Here is a 23,180-nt window from a genome sequence, read left to right as displayed (position 1 = left end):
GGGTATAACCTCAGTGAAGGCACCACCTTTTAGCACTGAGATGAGGAATTTCTTCAGCCAGTGAGTAATCAATCTGTAGAACTCATTGCCATAGAAGGCTGTGGAGGCTAACGTGGTTGAGAAATATATCAGAGCTGGAAAATGTGTTGCTGCAAAAGCGCAGCAAGTCAGGCAGCATCCAAGGAGCAGGAGAATCGACGTTTCGGGCATAAGCCCTTCTACAACACATTTTTCAGCTCTGATCTCCAGCATCTGCAGTCCTCACTTTCTCCTGAGAAATATATCAGCCATGATTGAATACATGAGCAGACTCTGTGGGCCTAATGGCCTAATTTGCTAATTCTGCTCCTGTATCTTCTGGTTTTATTATCTGTTAGTTGTTCAACTGTTTTTGGCTACCCTAGTGTGTCGTACCCATATTACGATGTGAGTGCTAGTCAAATGATCCCATTATCTATGTCGAAATTAAATAAGTCAAGCTGATTTCTACATGTTATCTGAGTGTTTAGAGTTGCTTCAGGAGTATGTAAGAATATGAATTGTGTTTTGCATTAGACGAAGAGCCCTTCAAGAAAAGAGCTATGTCGAACATTTGTAAGAACAAACAAAGATAACAATTGCGAGCCCCTCTTGACCACTGCACTATTTCAAATCATCCAAGTTGCCAATAACGAATGCTACTGGAATCTACATTTGACACTTTATAAAAGCTGTTTTTTATGAAAGTTTTAATGCTGCTTAAACTGTTTCCTGTGGCATAGTATAAAGTTCAAAAAAAGCAAATAACAGTAGAAAAGATGATGTGTTTGGTCTACAAGCTGAGACATTTTATGGATTTGTAATTTTATAAAGGTGTAGGTTTCTATTAGTTCTTTTTCATGCAAACTTTTTAAAATCAAATTACTGGCTGTTCTTTTGAGCCTTGGTAAATCATGATTTTACAGAAATATTTTACAATTGTCTCTGAAACAATATGCTTTATGTGTTTACTGTTTTGAGTTTGAATATTTTGATTTTGGTATGTCTGACTTTTAAGTTCTTCATTAAAATTTCCCCTCAGTGGACAGGAGTACTGAAGAATTGCAGTGGTTGCTGGATCTTGTTCAGAATGATGCTGTGCCTTACATAAGGTGAGTCTTACTAAACCAGTCCTATATAAATCTGTAATCTTGTGGTCTAAACCAGGAAAAACGATTCTTTAACATTTCAATGTAATTTTGCTTTATAACTGAAGTATTCATCAAAATTATGAAATATTAGCAATAGTGTGGATACATTTTATCTTCTAAACTATTTATTTATCAGTTCATTAATATTTCTCCTTAACTCACAGTTTTCATTTGTATGCAAGATAATCACTTTTTGTCTTTTTTAAAAAATATATTGTAAGATTTAGATTTCTCTTTATTGGAGTGGGGCCAAAATGGGGTCAATACTGCAGGAATTCAGTTTCTATGAGGACTGAGAGTGGGCTTGGAAAACAAAGTACGAGTGAGTTAGCGATCAAATAAATGTGTTGTTACAGTATATCCTGGCCTGACTTGTACTTTTTCATAGTCTACAAAACAACAAAATAGAAAAGACCACATTCTGACAAGTGAATGCTGTAACCAAAATGAAAAATGTAGAAGTGAATTGCTTAGAATGTGACACTCTATACATGAGGGAGTCCAGCCTGTAAGTATGTCCTTGAATTTCTAGGTACCTGAGGTTTCAGTTCCTTGCCACATTCATACTTAGAGCGCTCTATCTTCAGCTTGCTGATATGTTCTATTGAAGCTCATTGTTAACTTGAGTAACAAGCACCTCATATTTCAATTCGCAGTTTTGTAGGGTGCCAGACTCGCCATTGAATTTAATAATTCACTTTATTGCCTATGCCTGTGTTTTGTTTGCTTTTCTTTAACTGTTTTTGGTTATTTTCTCCTGTTCCACTCTGTGTTTTGATTTCAGGTGGCAGCTGTTCACTGTTCAGAATTGTTATGGTGAAGAAGGAGGCTCCTTCAGCCTACCGTGATTACATAGTCACTCTGAGCATCTCGACTTTTTGTTAATCTCCTGCCTTTTCCCGTAATCCTGTACTTTGTTTCAATTTAAATTATAATCTAATATTCTCTTGAATGCCTCAATCCAACCTGCTGCTTCCTCAACCTCTGACAGTGCATTCCAGTTATTAACTACCCACTGTGTGAAAAAGTTTTTTTTCTCACCTTGCGTTTGCTTCTTTTTTAGAGTACTTTACAACTGTGTCCTCTTGTTCACAATCCTTTTTATGATGAATGATCCTGTAATTCATTTTCCGTGGACTTGTCTTTCATTTTTTTTGCTTTATTCCATTATCACTCCCTTTGATCATCACTTTGACATCCATTTGACTCCATTTGCCATCAACCTTTGTGTAACTTAACCTCTTTGCCTTTTCATTTTATCAAAGGTTTTCCTTTTTGTTCTTTGTCCCAAGCCCCCTCAATTTCACTTGCTTAAGTGAAAATTACTTGACGTGAAACCTGAACTTTGTTCACGCATTCTGTCAAACTTTTTTTTTCAACACTTCTGGTTTTAGTTCAGTGGTTCATTATCAAGCTGTTTGAATTTCCTAATTATTTTGCGAAGCTGTGATTCTCTTTGAGCAGTCTCCAAGCCAACAAGCACTATGGAGCTATTCTGTCCTGTATAATCCAGCCTTTTATATATATATGCTGGTTTGTTGACTGGTCCATCCAATTACTGTAGCTCATAGAGTCATAGAGATGTACAGCATGGAAACAGACCCTTTGGTCCAAGTTGTCAATGCTGACCAGATATCCCAACCCAATTTAGTCCCACCTGCCAGCACCAGGCCCATATCTCTCCAAACTCTTCCTATTCATATAACCATCCAAATGCATTTTAAATGTTGCAATTGTACCAGCCTCCACCACTTTCCCTGGCAGATCATTCCATACACGTACCACCCTCTATGTGAAAAAGTCTCTCATATCTTTCCCCTCTCACCCTAAACCTATGCCCTCTAGTTCTGGACTGCCGCACCCCAGGGAAAAGACTTTGTCTATTTATCCTATCCATGCCCCTCATAATTTTGTAAACCTCTATAAGGTCACCCCTAAGCCTCCGACGCTCCAGGGAAAACAGCCCCAGTCTGTTCACCCTCTCTTTATAGCTCAAATCCTCCAACCCCGGTAACATCCTTGTAAATCTTTTCTGAACCCTTTCAAGTTTCTAAGCATCTTTCTGATAGGAAGTAGACCAGACTTGCATGCAATATTCCAACAGTGGCCTAATCAATGACCTACACAGCTGCAACATGACCTCCCAACTCCTGTACTCAATACTCTGACCAATAAAGGAAAGCATTCCAAATGCCTCCTTCACTATCCTACCTATCTGCGACTCCACTTTCAAGGAGCTATGAACCCGTACTCCAAGGTCTCCTTGTCCAGCACCACACTCTAGGATCTTACCATTAAGTGTGTAAGTCCTGCTAAGATTTGCTTTCCCAAAATGCAGCATCTCTCATTTATCTAAATTAAACTCCATCTGTCACTTCTCAGCCCATTGGCCCATCTGGTCCAGATCCTGTTGTAATCCGAGGTAACCCTCTTCACTGTCCACTACACCTCCAATTTTGGTGTCATCTGCAAATTTTCTAACTACACCTCTTCTGCTCACATCCAAATCATTTATGTAAATGACAAAAAGTGAGGACCTCGCACCGATCCTTGTGGCACTCCACTGGTCACAGGCCTCCAGTCTGAAAAACAACCCTCCACCACCACCACCCTCTGTCTTCTACCTTTTGAGCCAGTTCTATATCCAAATGGCCAGTTCTCCCTGTATTCCATGAGATCTAACCTTGCTAACCAGCCTCCCATGGGGAACCTTGTCGCACGCTTTACTGACGTCCATATAGATCACATCTACTGCCCTGTCCTCATCCTCTTTGTTACTACTTCAAAAAAGTCAAATCAAGTTTGAGACATGATTTCCCCCACACACAGCCATGCTGATTATCCCTAATCAGTCCTTGCCTTTCCAAATACATGTTCATCCTGCCCCTCAGGATTCCCTCCAACTACTTGCCCACCACTGACAAGGCTCACTGGTCTATAGTTCCCTGGCTTGTCCTTACCACCCTTCTTAAATAGTGGCACCACATTAGCCAACCTCCAGTCTTCCGGCACCTCAACTGTGACTATCGATGATACAAATATCTTAGCATGGGGCCCAGCAATTGCTTCCCTAGCTTCCCACAGAGTTCAAGATGTCACCATCTATTTCCCTACATTCTATGTCTTCCATGTCCTTTTCCACAGTAAATACTGATGCAAAATACTCAATTATCATCTACCCCATTTCCTGCAGCTCTACACAGAGGCCAGCCACCTTGCTGATCTTCGAGGGGCCCTATTCTCTCCCTAGTTGCCCTTTTGTCCTTAATGTATTTGTAAAAACCTTTTGGATTCTCCTTGACTCTAATCGCCTCAGCTATCTCATTGTCCCCTTTTTGCCCTCCTGATTTCCCTCTTAAGTATACTCCTACTGCCTTTATTGTCTAATAAGGATTCACTCGAGCTCTCCTGTTCTTTCCTCGTAGCCTTCCAATTTTTTTCTCAAGTATTTATCCAATTCACATTTCAAAAAGAAAGAAACATTTGCACTGATAAAGCACTTTCATGACTTGCAGATAAATCAAAATACTTGCAGCTAATGAAGCACTTTTGAAATGTAGTCATTACTGTATAACATTGGAACATTGATCTAACTGCACTATCCTTTCAGGCCATGCTTTCTAAATTCATAACTAATTGTTTGCAGATTTTTACTCCTTTGCTTCCTTTGGTTTCTTGGCTGGTTACCCTTCGTATTGACAAAATCTTTCCCCGTTTTTGTCTACTGAAATATTTCATGATTTTAGTAAAGAACTATTTAATCTTCTCTACTCTAAGGGAGCAGCCCCAATTCTTAGGTCCTAATCCCCTTAATTATTCTGGTAAATCTTTTGCATCTTCTCTAAGGTGTTGATATCCTCCTGTAATATGGTAACCAGAACTGTACACAGCACTCCATCTGAGACCATACCAATGTTTTAGCATAACTTTCTTACTTTTTAATAAACCTCTCCACTTGTCCTGCCATGTTCATAGGTTGGTATATATGCCTCTAATCTCTCTGCTCCTGCATACTTTTAAAATTATAAAATATATATTGCCTTGCCTTATTCTTCCAACCATAGTTTATTTCTTCACATTTGTTAATTTCATCTGCCTATCTCTGCTTTCTTCAAGTCATCTTGCAGCTTTCTGATATCATTACCACACTATAGGAAGGATTTGATTGCATAGGAGAGGATGCAGACGAGATTTACCAGGATCCTCCTTGAACTGGAGGGTCTGGGCTGAGAGTAATAGATTGGATAGTCTGGAACTGTTTTTCTTGAAACAGTGAAGATTGACAGGGGGCCTGGTAGAGCTGTTTAAGATATTGAAGGGCATAGATAGGGTGGGTACAAAAGCATTAACAGAGGAGTCAGTAACCAGGGGACATAGATTTGACTTAAGAGCTAGAAGACCAACAGCACAGTTAAGAACTTTCCTATTCAATTACAGGAGTCTGGAATTCATCATCATCTGAAAAGGTGGTCAAGTTAAAAACTCTTCTAACAATATTTAGATAGTTACTTACGTTATCTTGACTTCCAGCTTTTGGCCCAAAGTCCGAGAGAGAATGTTTAGTGTAGTCAGATCTTTGTTGACTGCCACAGACAGGATGGGCTGATGGCTACATGTCTGTGCTGTAAATGTAGAGGTGACATTTCTAATTTTCATGTCATCTTTTAACTTCAAAATTGTGCCCTCTATACCTGAGCACGACATTATAGAGTCATGGAAACATAGAAATTTAAAGTACAGAGAAAAGTTCTTGGGATCATTGCGACTATACCGGTCACAATTAACCACCAACTATTCCAATCCTATTTTTTTGGCTCATTGCCTTGTATGCGTTGGCATTGCAAGCCCACATCTGAATACTAAAATGTCATGAAGGTTTTTTGCCTCTACCACCCTGATACCTTTTCCTCCCATCTCCCTTTAAACATTTTGCCTTTTACCTTAAAATACATAGTAAAATGAGCAGAGCTACCAAAACGATTGCACATTTCCCTTCAACCTGAAAAACAATTGTTTACTGCTTTAGTGAAATTGCTTTTTTAACTCGATTGGCTTTGGGTATGTGGAAAAGGAAGTTTAGGTATTTTGCCTGTACCACTTCCATTGTTCTATTTTTGTCTAGTTATGATCATTGCCTGCTGTTGTCAAAGTAAAATTGTCTGCATAGTATGTTTTTTATTGTTTCTTTAAAGGATCATTCTTTAATGTGCTGTTACATTTTGAAAATGTTATTTTGGTGGCGATGTGTTTATTCAATCTTGATTTTGAAACTCTGTTATCCGCTCATGGGATTTTTGTCCTGACTCTTGCTGTGACTCTTCCTGATCAAAATGATTTATTTGGCTGATCTTTTCCACTGCTGAAAGTGCTGTGTATTTGTGATTGGTCACTCCACACAAGTGTACAGTATGTATAAATGTATATACATACAAATTTCAACCCTATGGCATACAAGTAATCTCATTAGGTGAGTAATCCAAAGGCCCTAATGTTCTGGTGACATGGGTTTGAATCCCACCATGACAGTTGGTACAATTGCTGTTTGTCATTTTTATAAATGACCTGGAAGAGGGGTTAGAAGGTTGGGTGAGCAAGTTTGCGGATGATACGAAAGTCGGAGGAGTTGTTGACAGTGAGGAAGCATGTGGCAGGTTACAGCAGGATATAGAGAAGCTGCAGAGCTGGGCAGAAAGGTGGCAGATGGAATTCAATGTAGCTAAGTGCGAGGTGATTCACTTTGGGAAGAATAACAAAAAGATGGGGTACTGGGCTAATGGTCGGATACTTGGTAGTGTGGATGAGCAGAGGGATCTTGGTGTCCATGTACACAGATCTCTGAAAGTTGCCACCCAGGTAAATAGTGCGGTGAGGAAGGCATATGGCGTACTGGCTTTTATTGGTAGAGGAATTGAGTTCCGGAGTCCTGAGGTCATGATGCAGTTGTATAAGACTCTGGTACGGCCGCATCTGGAATATTGTGTGCAGTTTTGGTCGCCATACTATAGGAAGGATGTGGAGGCATTGGAACGGGTGCAGAGGAGGTTTACCAGGATGTTGCCTGGTATGAAAGGAAAATCGTATGAGGAAAGACTGAGGCACTTGGGGCTGTTTTCACTAGAGAAAAGAAGGTTTAGGGGTGACTTGATTGAGGTGTACAAGATGATTAGGGGGTTAGATAGGGTCGACAGTATGAACCTTTTCCCGCGTATTGAGTCGGGTATTACAAGGGGGCATAGCTTTAAATTAAGGGGGGGTAGATATAGGACTGATGTTAGGGGTAGGTTCTTCACTCAGCGAGTCGTTAGTTCATGGAATGCCCTGCCAGTAACAGTGGTGGACTCTCCCTCTTTATGGGCATTTAAGAGGGCATTGGATAGGTATATGGAGGATAGTGGGTTAGTGTAGTTTAGGTGGGCTTGGATCGGCGCAACATCGAGGGCCCAAGGGCCTGTACTGCGCTGTATTCTTCTATGTTCTATGTTCTATGTTCTATGTTCTATGTTCTATGTTCTATGTTCTATGTTCTATGTTCTAATTCGAATTCAATTTTTAAAAAATAGAGTTAGTGAACCTGGTGGTGACCATGCAACCATTGCTGGTTTGTCACGAAAATCCACCTGAATCACTAATGCCCTCCTAAGAAAGAAAATCTGCCAACCTTACTTCCTCTGGCTGGCGTGCAAGACCCTACCTACTGCATTGTGGTTGACTCTTACCTGCCCCCCATAATGGTATAGCAAACTCAGTTCAAGGAAAATAAGAGATGGACAACAAATGTTGGTGCACCATAAATTGCCTCATCCCATGAATGAATAATTTAAAAAGAAAGTGCTTGAGGAGGAGGAAATGACAGGCGTGGATGGAGAAAATGTAGCATAAGAAGGTAGGCAGAATGAGTGACATCAAGCAAGCCCGTGGTATTGGAGGTGGTATATTGACATGGATAGAGCATTGGCTGATGGGCAGGAAACCGCAACGGGGATGAGTGGTAACTTTTTATTCAGTGGGGTTCTGCAGGAATGAGAACTGGAGCCGTAACTCGGACCACAATATATATTAATGACTTGGAGGAAGGAAGCAAATGTACTCTAGCTGAATTTGCAGATGACAGATTGCAAGAGGGATGCAAACCTTCTTGAGAGGTTAAATAAATTGGCAAAGTATTGGCAAATAGAGTAGAATGTGAGAAAATGCAAAGTTCATTTTTGAAGGGAGAACAAAAGAACATTATTGCTTAAATGGGAAAAACTTGCAGAAAACTGCAGCAGTAGGGCTTAGGAGTACTTGTACACGAAAATATAGAAAGCTAGCACATAGATACAGCAGGTTTCTAATTTTAAGGGAGTTGGAGTATAAAAGGAGTGAAGTCTTATTGCAATTCACCAGGTGCTGTTGAGACCACATCTGGAGTGCTGTGAGCAGTTTTTTTTCCCCTCAATTGTTCAGGGCAATATATCCTTTTATTGGAACCAGTTTCAGAGAAGGTTCACTAGGATGATCCCTGGTAAGGAGGAATTGTCTTATGAGCCAAGGCGAAACAGTTTGGGACTCTATTCAGTGGAGTTTAAAGCAATGAGACATTATCTCCTATGTGATTCTTAAGGGGCTTGACAGGGGATGCTGAGGGGATATTCCTCCTCAGACAGTCTCAGAATAAAGTGATACAAATTTAAGACTGATAAGGAGGCATTTCTTAGGGTTATTTCTCTTTGGAACTCTTTACCATAGAGAGCTGTGGTGGCAGAGACCTGCATATATTTACGGCTGAGAGAGATTCTTCACCATTAGAGGAATTGAGGGTTATGGGGAAAGTGCAGAAATGGATATGAGGAACATTTGATTCAGCTCTGATGTACTGTTCTATTTTGCCTTTTTCTTTCTGACGCTCAAAGATTAAAAGCAAGCTTCATTCTTTGGAAAATATGCTGTTTTGGTACAAGTATAATTTTTAAGCATTTTGACGAAGTCACTTGCCAAGAGAAGAGATGAGCTTTTTGCTTCCAATGAAAGCATCTTTGATACATATTTGATAGCTTTTTCTTTCAAAAAAAATGAAGAGACTTCTGTTTATATAGCTTGTCCCTGTCATTTTCTCAACAGTATTTCTTAGCCTGGTTGATTCATATGAAACATTCAGCATCAGTGAATCAGGCCAGGTATGCTTTTATGCCTTTGGAAGCTAAGTTGAATAATTAGTAAAATCTGTTTTGGATTATTTTGTTTTCTAATAAAAGGTCTAGTATAGTGTTCTGTTACCTTCACAAGTTAAAGGCTTTCATTCGACGCGCTTGATAAAAACAAAGCCAAGGTAAATAAGAAGGATTTCCGGTTAATTTTCTGGAAATGCTAGTTTTCAGTTATTGAAAGGGTTCAATAACAAAGAGATCAAAAGTTTGTCTGCAATGAGTGATTTGAGACTGAGTTAACTTCTCAAGCAAAAGAAACTTTATAAAAGAAATGTATAGAAAGTGGACTTAAATATTTTGTTTATTTATTCACTCATGGGATGTGGGTGTCGCTGGCTGGCCAGCATTTATTGCCTGTCTCTGGATGCCCTTTTGAAGGTTGGGGGGTGAGCTGCCTCCTTGAACCACTGCAGTTCATCTACTGTGCTTGACCCACAATGCCCTTGGGGAGGGAATTCCAGGATTTTGACTCTGACTGTGAAGGAACGGTAATTTATTTCCAAATCAGGATAGTGAGTGCCTTGCAATTGGTGGTATTCAAGTGTATTTGCTCCCCTTGTTCTTCTTGGTGGAAGTGGACTTGGGTTTGGAGGGAGCAGTGTAAGGATGTTTGGTGAATTTCTGCAGTGCATCTTTTAGATAGTGTACACTGTTGCTGTTGAGCATTGGTGGTGGAGAGAGTGGATACCTTTAACAGTTTTAATATGGGCATATAATAATGTGGAGTGTTATTTTTGGTTAATAGCAAATAAGGCATCAAGAGAGTAGTGGTCCAGCTGCTGCAATCAAAGATAGTGGACCTCTCAACTAAACGCCTAGGTTCACTGATTTTAGTAGTAATGATTTGTTTCCTGTTATTCCACCATTTTTCATTAATATTCTTGCAGAATATGCTTATTAAAATTTATTTCCATTCATATGATTCTGTTGTCATGGATACATCTAAATCCTGTTGTTTTATATATTACAGGCATAAGGTTTTGAGTATGCTCAATAAAAACCCACCTTTCACCAAGAATACAGACTCTCCACTGTGCAGTGAGGCCCTGGTGGACCAGCTCTGGAAGCTAATGAATTCAGGTATATTTAAAATCTCTAAAGACTATTAGCAGTTTCTATCATCGGATTATCTTTTGTGATACGTTTTAACAAACAATTATTTGACATAAGAGTTAAAATAAAAAACAGATGATTTGTGTACTTGAAAGTATTTTTTATTTTTAATCCAATTAGAATGTTTCATATAAAGTTAATTTGTGATCTGTTGTGCTTATTTGGTGCTAAGTTGAAGTCAAGTCTGTGCATGTAATAAACTGTATATTTAGAAATCATGCATTGTAAAACTGAAGTATTCAATCTTGTTTCTGATTTTTTATGAAAGTGGTTTGAGAATCTATCCGTTGATTCGCATTCAAACGTGTACTTTGATAATTGCTGTCTTTAAGCTTCAAATCCAACTAAAATAGTTTCTCGTATAAAATACAACAGCATTTTTTTTTTCAGTTGTGTTCTTTTATGATTTGCTTCGTTTTAAGCCTCAGCACAATGGCATCAGTGGAAATTTAAAGCCATTGACAGGTTATTTTTAGATCATTCCTTCAAAGTATGACAATTTATTTCTATTCTTCAAATTTGAGTATTTTACGAGAATTGTATTGTTTGTGGTGTTTCTTTTGTTCAGACTTATTTTCAGAAAAAATATTTCTAAAGCTGCTGTAAATGTGTTGATTTCATGGTCTGGCAGTAAAATTTTTTTTTAACTCATTAACTGTGATTTCTGATATGCTCAATAAAAGTGTCAGTCATTTAGGGCACTAGAAGTTCTGGCTAACTTTAGTTTTTAGTATATTATGCTATGCAAGTCTGTTCCAGATGTTTTTTCTTTCAGTATAGAGACTTTCAACTTGAAGGACGTAGTTGCTTTGAAGTCTGTTTGACTTTAGAACGGACTATTTGGTTTGGTTAATGGTTTCATAGCTGTACAGAATTATAATCCGAGATGTAACAAAGAATGGGTTTTAATTTTTTGTAATGTCAAAGCTGGCTTAAGTTAAAGTAGAACCAAATGTATTGTCACGTTTTGGGAACAGACTGAATTAAGAGTTTGGGAAACAGTCATGACAGACTGCAACTTCTGTAAAAATATTAATTGGTTCTAAGAATTATTCTGTATTATACTTGCTATGTAAATGTCAGGTAACTTTAATATCCACCCATAGAAGCTACTATGCGTAGCCATATGCTGAGGTGGAAAATTGACCTACATTTTCAGTAGTTTGGTTGTATAAAAACCTTTGATTATAAATAACTCTCCATGTGCAGTTGCAATGATTACAGCAGTATGGTTATATATGCCTGTGAGATTTCTTTGTAAGACAGAAAACATTTGTACCCAAGACAGGTGGTGATTCTGTTTACACTTGGAATCAGGTTTATCAGCGTTTCTGATTGCTATTACAGCCAATACGATTATTATCTGAAGTAATTGCTTCCTTCTTTGAGTCACCCTTGACTGTACCCTCCTTTTAAAATGTTTTAATCCGGTCTTCCTTACCCACAGCTGGAAGGCGATTGAAAGAAAATCATAAACTGAAAAATAACAATAGATATAACCTTGCACTTTTTGAAAAATTATTTTAATGGTCTTCTGCCAGGCTCTGCACAACAGTTAAGACAGGTAGAAGAAAAGTCTTGCTGGAGTACATATTTTGTTAAGAGAAAGTGAGGACTGCAGATGCTGACAATCAGAGTCGAGAGTGGGGTGCTGGAAAAGCACAGCAGGTCAGGCAGCATCCAAGGAGCAGGAGAATCAACGTTTTGAACAAGAGCCCTTCATCAGGATTGAGGCCTGATAAAGGGCTCTTGCCCCAAATGTCGATTCTCCTGCTCCTCTGATGCTGCCTGACCTGTGCTTTTCCAGCACCCCACTCTCGACTCTATATGTTTTGTTAGACTGGTGGCATTCAATGTTGAAACCAGATAGTCAGTCAAGATCTTGCATTTTGAAAAAATCTTTAGTTAGACCTCAGCAATAGCACATCTTATGGTGTTCTGTTGATTTTCTTTCTACTTATTTCACTTGAATGTTTCCTGGTTTTTGCTGTTTGTACTTCTATGATGTTATTACTGAAATTCACGTTTGAGGATTCAGGGTTTGTAGATGTGTGTTACATTTGATCAGTATGAAAACTAAATCTGTTCCAATAAGTTGCCAGATGTAATTTTGAAATATTTGAAATACTAATATTAGAAGTTTGTACAGTGTCGTGATCCATGATTTGGCAATTGGCTAATAACAGCAGTTCTGTTCGTGCAAGATATTTTGCATGTTCAGATTAAGGAATTAGAATGTTGCTCCATGTAAAATTGACCTGAAATAATAAAATATTGCATTATAGAGGTACTAAAATGACAATATGCCTTTTTATTCCAATATTTTGCTATAATTTTTTATAACTTTTATCACTTGGAGGTCGCCACTGATGATGTTACCTAGCCAGGTAATGAAACGTCTGGATATCAAACCTATAGCTCAGCGAGCAAACCTACACCCTAAACTTTTATAAAACTAAGCTCAATAATTGATAGTAAATTAATAAATTTCAAGCTGCTTGTGAGGAGAAATAGTTCCAGAATGCATCAATAATAATTCAATTCTTGAGTGGTTATACTTGGGAGGGAAAGATGGCATTAAGGGTGCGAGATGACATGCCCACTGAAAATAATTACACAAGTATGCAAAAGTTTGAGGTAAAATGTGGGTAATAATCAGTGGGTCAGGCAGGACCTGTGGAGAGAAACTGAGTTAATATATCAGTAACCTTCTTTGTAACTGAAGAATGGTAGAAATGGAATTGTTTTGAACAAGTAAAAGCTTGCAGAGGGAGAAGAACAGAAGGGGAGTCCTGTAATAGCTGGAGGGCAGGAGTAATTAAATGACAAAAGGGCTTGTCGTAATGAGTAAACAAACAGTGCTACTTACATGAGTTATACAAGGCTGGATAACAATTGTCCATATGCAAAGTGAACAAATAATGAAATGAGAAACCATGAACCAGCTGAAAAAACAAACTGAGTGGAGAGTATGTAATGATCTAAAATTATTAAATATAACGTTGAGTCCAGAAAGTTATAGACTCTGAATCAAAAGGTGAGGTGTGATTGCATTGCAGTAGGTTGAGGTCAGAATGGAAGTAAGGTGGAAAATTAAAATGATCATGGACATGGAACTAGTCATGCCTGTAGGTTGAACTGAGGTGTTGTGCAAAGCAGTCATAGAAGACCCCATAATGAGAAGGGAATACAATAGCATATCTTGAAAGTACAAGCAAATTATTGTTTTATTTGGAAGGGGTGCTTAGGGCTTTGGATGAGGAGAGAGGAGTTAAGTATGTAGTTAAAATACTTTGCGTGCATGCAAATTTGCAAAAGGAACATTACAAGGAGGGAAGCAGGGAGTAGTGTTGGGGCTGACAGGAGTGCACCAGAGAAATGCTTTCAAATGGTGAGTAGAGCGAAAGGGAAGATGTGTAAAGTGGCAGAAATGGTGGGCAATGATTCATTAAATGTGGATGCTGATAGGGTATAGGTTGGGAGCAATTAGAACCCTATCTTAAGGAGGGGAAGGGTTGTGAACAAAGGTTCAGGAGTGGGGGGGGGGGTGGATTTGGCAGCTGTTGAGGAGGACTTCTTGGTTGAAGAGAAAGAGGTATCAAAAGTGTTAATATAGAAGGTTGCTTAATTGAAACTGGTGCAATGGAATTTAAAAATGCTAGGAAAAGAATCTTCAAAGGAAGCATGTTGTGAGAAAATGTAGTCAAAGTATTTGTGGGAGTCCGTGCCAAGTTATGAATATCAGTCAATAATTTAGGATTACACATTGAAATGAAGATAGAAAATCAAGGAAGGGAAGGGATGAAGTTCGAGGTTGCCCAGTTTAAGGTATAGTTTATATCATTTTGAAAAGAAAATTAACTTGCCAATGATTTGGTCTTATTGCTGATAGGAATACTTGTGGAGAAATAAAACAAGAAATAAAACAAATAAGTGCGTGACAACTGATTAGAATATTCAACACTGTGAGGAAGAAGGGTGTGCCTAATTAATATTGCAGCTTTCATTTGTACTGTTGGATTACAATGCTGACTGCAATCATCCTTCCTTAAACTTTATGAAATTGTAATGGTTTTAATTTCCCCAACTTTTATTATACAAAATGAACATTCTGAATTTATGATTAATATTTAATCCATTTCTGTGCTTACTAATTGGTGCACAGATTTTGTTACACAGCTTCGCATCAAACATGCTGGTATTTGCTAATTTGGAGAAATAGATTGCAGGCATTTTTATGCAATTCATAAGGAGACATTCGTAAGGAGCCAATAATGTGCTCCTGGTGCTGCGACAGCAGCAGAAAAATCATAGACTGTCTGTTCCTGCACTGAGCTGATAACTTTCTCCAGTGATGCGTCATGAGCTGTTTTGTGTGTGTCCAACAGCACTTGAATTCTCAGTGTCAGCGTTCAGTTGATTGGCCATTTTTTTTATGATCAAAGTTGCTTTGGTGTATCAAGATCTCTCTCAGAAATTCAAAGTTGAAGAACTTGAAAAAACTTGGGCAAATATGAAGAATGACATGAGTGTACGTAGCATTTCTTGGATGTGAAGTTCCCAGCTTCTTTTGTAACTCAATTTTTAAAAATATAATTCTTCGTACTTTCTGCTAGGGAACTGCACCAACTGACAGAATCAACTTGCTGTGCCAAGCTTGGAGCTTTCTGCCTCTGGAGGAAGAAAGGCAATTGAGAGGAACCATCGAGATGTTCCTTTTCCCTTGAAAATTTAAATGATATTTTTGCGGCCTCTGCAAAAGGTTACTTCTGGTTATTACCAGGGCAAGCACTTAGCATCAACTTGCATACTGAAACCAGAAACAGCAGATCCAGTCCAACTCCCTTGGCAATGTTTTCATGACTAACTTTTAGCCACTGGCAGGACAGCTCCAACAGAGGTGTCAATACTGTGATATGGATTTTGGTAGGAATGCAATGCTGGGAATTGTTGAGATTTGATTCATGCAGTCACTGTCTGGATACAGAATAAATCATTTCTGATTGAGATGATGAGAAATCCCTTCACTTGAAGGGTGGTAGCCTATGGAGTTTTGCACCATAAAAGTTTGTGGAGGCCAAGTCATGAACGTATTTATGAAAGTAGTAGATTTCTGGAGAACAAGGCATCGTTGGATATGAGAAGTGAGGAGGAGTATGGCTTTGAGATAGAGATCAGCCATGATCCTATTGAGTCCAGAGCAAATGCGATGGGCAGAATGGCCTATCCTTTCATCTATTTTCTAAGTTTTAACAAATATAGGTAAGCAAACATTGCTGACGACCAGCTTCTTGAGTGTGTTGGAAATGCACTCTCCAGGCATCGAGAGGCTGACTTGCAGGTAGCCTGTAGGCTTTTCGGAGTTGAGGTGTTTTAATTGCTGGAAGTTTCCTAACGTCTTAGTTGCTCTTTTGGTTATTTATACGGGTTGTCCTGTTCAGTGTGTAATCAGTGGTAACTCCCAGGATGTTGATAGTGGGAGCTGGGGCTTCAGCAATGATAATGATGGTTTGATTTTCTCTCATTGGAGTCAGTCTTTGCCTGTTACTTGCTACTTGTTGGCCAAAAGCCTGGCTATTATCCAATCATTGCTGTGTTTGGACATAGACAATTCAGAGCCTGAGGAGTTGTACTGAGCATTGCACAATCATAAGCGAACACAATCTCCAGTATAGCTCAGCCGCAGCCATTACTGACAGAGCTGACTGAGTTCTGTTATCCGCTCAGCCTGCTGCAGCTGATGAGAAAACCAATATGAAGGAAGAACATTCTTGAGCATATTATTACAAATCTACCTGTTACATGTTAAGAGTGACAACCAGGCAGTATTTGTGAAGCCAAAGATCCTTCATATTGAGGGTAATCTCCAACGTATGCTGTTGCACAATCTGTGCGCTAAATTAGGTAGACTTGGAACTAATAAAGTTATATAGTTTGCGTGTGCAGCACGGAAACAGACCCTTCGGTCCAACTCGTCCATGCTTACCAGATATCCCAACCCAATCTAGTTCCACCTGCCAGGACCCAGCCCATAACTCTCAAAACCCTTCCTATTCATAGACCCATCCAGATACCTTTTAAATGCTGCAATTGCACAAGCCTCCGCCACTTACTCTGTCAGCCCATTCCCCACACACACACACACACACACACACACACACTACCTTCTGCGTGAAAAAAAGTTGCCCCCTCAGGTCTCTTTTATATCTTTTTTCCCCCTCACCCTAAACCTGTGCCCTCTAGTTCTGGACTCCTCCACCCCAGGGAAAATACCTTGTCTATTTACTGTATCCATGCCCCTTATGAAGGCGGCTCAGTGGTTTCCACTGCTGCCTCTCAGCACCAGGGTTCCAGGTTAGATTCCAGCCTCGGGTGACTCTGTGGAGTTTGCACATTCTCCCTATGTCTGCGTGGGTTTCCTCCAGGTGCTCCGGTTTCCTCCCACAGTCCAAAGATGTGCAGATTAGGTGAATTGGCCATGCTAAATTGCCCATAGTTCAAAGTTTGTTTGAAGATTTGTAGCTCGGGTGCTCGTTGTTGCCCATAGTGCTAGGTGTATTAGACAGAGGGAAATGGGTCTGGGTGATTTACTCTTCGGAGGATTAGTGTGGACTGGTTGGGCTGAAGGGCCTGTTTCCGCACTGTAGGGAATCTAATGATTTTATAAATCTTTGTCAGGTCATCTCTCAGCTTCCGAAGCTCCAGTGAAAACAGCCCTAGCCTATTCAACCTCTTCCTATAGCTCAAATCCTCTAACCCTGGCTACATCCTTGTAAATCTTTTTTGAACCCTTTCAAGTTTCACAACATCCTTCCAATAGGAAGGAGACCAGAATTGTATGCAATATTCCAGCAGTGGCCTAACCAATGTCCTGTACAGCTGCAACATGACCTCCCAACTCCTGTACTCCATACTCTGACCAATAATGGAAAGCATACCAAATGTCACCTTCCCTATCCTATCTACTTGCGACTCCACTTTCAAGGAGCTATGAACCTGCACTCCAAGCTCTTTGTCCCCAAGGACCTTACCATTAAATGTATAAGTCCTACTAAGATTTGCTTTCCCAAAATGCAGCACCTCCTGTTTATCTGAATTAAACTCTATCTGCCAATTCTCAGCCCATAGGCTCATCTGATCAAGATCCCTTTGTAATCTGAAATGACCCTCTTCGCTGTCCACTACACCTCCAAATTTGATGTCATCTGCAAACTTACTAACTATACCTCTTATGCCCACATCCAAATCATTTATATAAATGATGAAAAGTAGTGGACCTAGCACCAATTCTTGTGGCACTCCACTGGTCACAGGCCTCCAGTCTGAAAAACAACCCTCCACCACCACCACCCTCTGTCTTCTGCCTTTGAGCCAGTTCTGTATTCAAATGGCTAGTTCTCCCTGTATTCCATAAGATCTGACCTTGCGAACCAGCCTCCCATGGGGAACCTTGTGAAAGCCATACTGAAGTCCATATAGATCACACGTCTACTGCTCTACCCTCATCAATCCTCTTTGTTGCCTCTCAAACTTTTTTGAAGAAGTATGATTTCCCATGCACAAAGCCATGTTGGCTGTCCCTAATCAGTCCTTGCCTTTCCAAATACATGTACATCCTGTCCCTCAGGATTCCCTCCAACAATTTGCCCACCACTGACAAGGCTCACTGGTCTATAGTCCCTGGCTTATCCTTACCACCCTTCTTAAACAGTGGCACCATGACAGCCAACTCCAGTCTTCCGGCACCTCACCTGTGACTGTTGATGAACTGTTACGACATGGCGGTGAACCCCTCTGTTAATAAGCCAACTACCCAGAAAAGCTCACATTGTCTCACAATCTGTTAAAATGAGTGACAGAACTCCCAAATTCCAGTATTTAAAGAAAATGACATCAACTTATTTTTTAACTCTAAAAGTGAACATTAGACAACTAATCACAACTAAACCCCCTTTCTCTTAACTGCTTCTTATCTGCTTCCAACTCTGTAACAATATACTGTTCTAATAAGACACCTGTTAAAATTACATCCACTTGATTTCAAAACCACACAGCCATTGTCGTCTTCGGTCTCCATAAACCATAAGACATAGGAGTGGAAGTAAGGCCATTTGGCCCATCGAGTCCACTCCGCCATTTCATCATAGCTGATGGGCATTTCAACTCCACTTACCCGCATTCTCCCCATAGCCCTTAATTCCTTGTGACATCAAGAATTTATCAATCTCTGCCTTGAAGACATTTAGCGTCCCAGCCTCCACTGCATTCCGCGGCAATGAATTCCACAGGCCCACCACTCTCTGCCTGAAGAAATGTCTCCGCATTTCTGTTCCGAATTGACCCCCTCTAATTTTAAGGCTGTGCCCATGGGTCCTAGTCTCCCCGCCTAACGGAAACAATTTCTTGGCGTCCACCCTTTCCAAGCCATGTATTATCTTGTAAGTTTCTATTAGATCTCCCCTTAACCTTCTAAACTCCAATGAGTACAATCCCAGGATCCTCAGCCGTTCCTCGTATGTTAGACCTACCATTCCAGGGATCATCCGTGTGAATCTCCGCTGGACACGCTCCAGTGCCACTATGTCCCTCCTGAGGTGTGGGGCCCAAAACTGGACACAGTACTCCAAATGGAGCCTAACCAGAGCTTTATAAAGTTCCAACCCTCTTGAGATAAATGACAACATTGCATTCGCTTTCTTAATCACGGACTCAACCTGCATGTTTACCTTTAGAGAATCCTCGACTAGCACTCGCAGATCCCTTTGTACTTTGGCTTTATGAATTTTCTCACCGTTTAGAAAGTGGTCCATGCTTGTATTCTTTTTCCCAAAGTGCAAGACCTCGCATTTGCTCACATTGAACTTCTTCAGCCATTTCCTGGACCACTCTCCCAAACTGTCTAAATCCTTCTGCAGCCTTTCCACTTCCTCAGTACTACCTGCCTATCTTCATATCATCGGCAAACTTCGCTAGAATGCCCCCAGTCCCTTCATCCAGATCATTAATATATAACGTGATCAGCTGCGGCCCCAACACTGAACTCTGTGGGACATCGCTTGTCACCGGCTGCCATTCCGAAAAAGAACCTCTTATCCCAACTCTCTGCCTTCTGTCAGACAGCCAATCCTCAGTCCATGCCAGTAGCTCACCTTGAACACCATGGGCCCTCATCTTACTCAGCAGCCTCCCGTGTGGCACCTTATCAAAGGCCTTTTGGAAGTCTAGATAGACCACATCCACTGGTCTTTCCCTGGTCTAACCTACTTGTCACCGCTTCAAAGAATTCTAACAGGTTTGTCAGGCATGCCCTCCCCTTACTAAATCCATGTTGACTTGTTCTAATCCATGTTGTCTCGGTCGTCTTCTGGCTGAAGATCTCCCTGGGTCATTTTATTTTTATTGCAAATATGTTTTATGTGAAAAGGTACCTTTTTGAAAGTGTGTTTCCTAATTTCTTGGGTTTTTCTTAATGGCCATTGCTCTCTCCGCAGTGTTCAAAATGATTGGATATTAGGGATATAAAAATGCAATCGTCTCATTGGTTCGATGTTGGCAAAACAATAAATTCGAACTCAATTGGGTTTTAGAATTCTGGGGCTAATTTAAATTGGTTAAATTCAAATTGTTGTCAAAACAGCAACCAAAACTCAGGTATCCATTTCACAGCCAAATATTACATATTTTCAATTTTCTAGTACACTCTGGGACTGCTACTTTGTCACCACAGATGCTTGTAAGCTTCAGTTCAGAATAGCATTCACTTTCTCTTAAAGGTACAGTACACATCTTCATCTTCATTACAGAACTGATCTAGCACCTCAAATTTGGGCACTCCTGGGGCCCTGTGTTGGTATCAACATTGTATTTAATTACAATACATAGCCTTGCGGCCTGGATATTCTTCAACCTACCATTGCCATCAAGCCAGGAAATCAACTCTAGTTCAATGAAGACTGCAAAAGGGCATGCTTGGAGCATGGACATGCATAGCTAAAAATGGGGATTATGATTGTGTACTTTGCAGGCCCTTGATATCCTCAGTGAATTTTCCAAATTGTGTTTAATGTGACAGTACCAGCAGAGGTGGTGGCACAACAGCATGTAGTGGGAAGGGAGTAGCCATTATCATTCTTCAACATTTGAATCAGAAGTCCATGAAGTCTTGTGGCAGTGGGACAAACATGTATATGGAAACCTGATGATTAATACAGATCACTCCCCCCTCAACTGATGAATCCATTGTCATTCATGTTGAGCACTTAAACTTATTCTGATGAAACATAGATGCCAAACAGTAGAAACGTCACATGATACAGCTAACCAGTTTCCAAAACAACAGATCCAATCCAAGTTTTATAACTTTACTATATCCAATCATGAATGGTGGTGAATAATTCAGCAACTAACTGGAAGAGGGGAGTCTACCAATATCCCAAACTGTAAACGTGGCACAGCCCAGCAAATCAATGCAGAAAATGAGGCTAAAGCATATGCATCCATCTTCAGCCAGGATTGTCAAGTTGATCCATCTCTGCCTCCCTTGAGAACCCCAAAAATCTCTCTTCAGCCAGGTTGATTCACTCCACAACATATTAAAAACAACTGAAGGCAGTGGATATTGCAGAGTCCATCAGCTTTTGGAACTTTTTGGCAGTAATACTGAAGACTTGTGCTCTTGAGCTGGCTGACCTTCAAACTAAACTGTTTCTGTGCAGCTACAAGACTGACATTTACTCTGCAATGTTGAAAATTGGTATGCCTTAGCAAAAGTCTAACTTCGCCAATTGCTGACCTATCGGTTTACTGCTGCTCAGCAGCAAAGTGATGAAAAGTTTTGTTCAATGGTGCTATCAAATGGCTTTACACAAGTGACCTGTTTACTGATTCCCAGTTTGGGTTTTACCAGGTCAACTCAACTTCTGACATCCTTACAGCCTTGTTCCAAACATGGATAAAGGGCTGAACTCCAAAGGTAATTACATTGATATCAAAGCATTTCTTAACCAACTGTGGCATTAAGGAGCCCTTTTACAGTTAAATTAGTGAGACTCCCAAGGAAATCCCTTTGGACGTACCCAGGGCAGTGTCTTCAGCCCAACTATTTTATCAATTACCTTTGCTTGAACATAAAGTTAGAAGTGGGGACAATGTCCACTGCCTTTTACAAACTTTCAAATACTGAAAGAATCCGTCTTGCTTGCAGCATGATTTGAACAGTGTTCAGGCTTCGACTGATAAGCGATAAATATTATTTGCACCACACAAATGCCAGGCAATGACAATCTCCAACCATCTTCTCATGGAATTACCATAATTGAATTCCCATGCCATAAACATTCTGGGAATTACTGTTGACCAGGCCAGAACTTGGCCACCTATAGAAATACTATGGCAGGAACAAGTATGAGACATGACCCCAACTCTCCAAAGGCTGGGCAATATCTACAATTTGCAATTCAGAAGTGTGTTGGAATACTCTCCTTGTTTTGTTGAGTGCAACTCTGACAACACCCGAACAGCATGCCATTCATCACTAAGTAGCTCACTTAATTTGTAATTCTCCAATCACTTTGTACATTTACTTCCTATGCAACCATGCAGCAGTGTGTACACCTAACAGAGTTGTGATGACTCCTTCAACAGCACTTTATAAACTAAAAACCTCTACAACCTAGACCGACAGGATAGCAGAAATCTTGAATATAATCATCTGCAAGTTCAGCTCAAGTCTCTCTCCGCATTGACTTAAAAATTGCTATTTCTCTACAATTGTTTGCTTAAAATCTTGGAATTCCAACCCAAAAAAATCAGAGCTCACCAGCTTGAGGGAATGTGGGGAACAGGCAATAAATACTGACTTTACCGGTGAGTCTCGCATTTCAAAATCAAAGGTAAGAAAGGTTCTTTAGGCCATTGACTTAATAGGTAGACCAAATGTGTTTGTGGAGCACAGCTAAAGATCTAATGGGGATTGGTTATTGCAAGGAAACTCTGTTTCATAAAAGTGGAGAAGGAATGCTGCTATAACTGCATATGAATTGCAAAGAACTGTTCGGAAGCAAATTTCAAATAATGTATCTTTGAATTAAGCTAATGACATAACGCTGTAAAGTTTGTGACCATCTCAATTTTGTTGGTGTTTCTGCCTTGTAACACAAACCAGACTTTCAGTTATCCTGTATATAGGGCTATAGGGTCTCATTCTGCTCAGAATAAGTGGGCCAGCTGGGATTTATCAGGGGCCTCTTGATCTGTGCTGTGATTATTACTGTACAAAGTCTTCCAGATTACTAATGCACTGTTTCACAACACTTGGCTCGTGAACAGAGCCTTTCATACAAACGTCATTATTTTATGGTATCTTCTTGCAATGAAATGTATTTATTTTTTGCTTTAATTTAATGTTGAAGATTTAATGAGTCTGTAAAGGTTATTGGGAGACTGTTGGCAATTTACTCTTTCTCTGTGTGTCATATAGATTATTGATTACATTTGAGTATATCCTTGGCTTCAGTGTGTATAAATACCCAGTTTTGATAAGTCCTAAGACTGAGCATTTGCTGGAGCTTGAGGAAATGTCCCCACATATGAGAGCCATTGGTTCTTAAAATTATAGCTTCTGTAATTTAATTCCATGTTAAAAATTGAAATCAAAACAATCCAACGAAAGATGATATATTTTGTTAAATTGTAATGTATGATTTCACATTGA

At 39.9% G+C, this 23,180-nt stretch overlaps 1 protein-coding gene across 6 annotated transcripts in view; it reads left to right on the top strand.

Annotated features, from left to right (window-relative positions):
- Window positions 1-23,180, top strand: part of taf2 (TAF2 RNA polymerase II, TATA box binding protein (TBP)-associated factor) — a 105,294-nt gene that overhangs the window by 63,690 nt on the left and 18,424 nt on the right. For all 6 annotated transcript variants that reach the window (XR_015756919.1, XM_087986052.1, XM_087986054.1 and 3 more), the window contains exons 21-22: window positions 1,061-1,130; window positions 10,326-10,435. Coding sequence is in view for 5 of the 6 variants with exons in the window: in XM_087986052.1 (XP_087842178.1) it covers window positions 1,061-1,130; window positions 10,326-10,435 (180 nt within the window). In the remaining variant the exon portion in view is untranslated. The remainder of the gene's footprint in view (window positions 1-1,060; window positions 1,131-10,325; window positions 10,436-23,180) is intronic.

Source organism: Chiloscyllium plagiosum, unplaced genomic scaffold, assembly GCF_037043375.1.
Source record: "Chiloscyllium plagiosum isolate Xiang-an unplaced genomic scaffold, Cpla_swu_hap1 HiC_scaffold_4, whole genome shotgun sequence".
Lineage (NCBI taxonomy): Eukaryota > Metazoa > Chordata > Chondrichthyes > Orectolobiformes > Hemiscylliidae > Chiloscyllium > Chiloscyllium plagiosum.
Note: the sequence above shows the minus strand (reverse complement) of the source record. Positions and strands in the feature narration are given on the sequence as shown.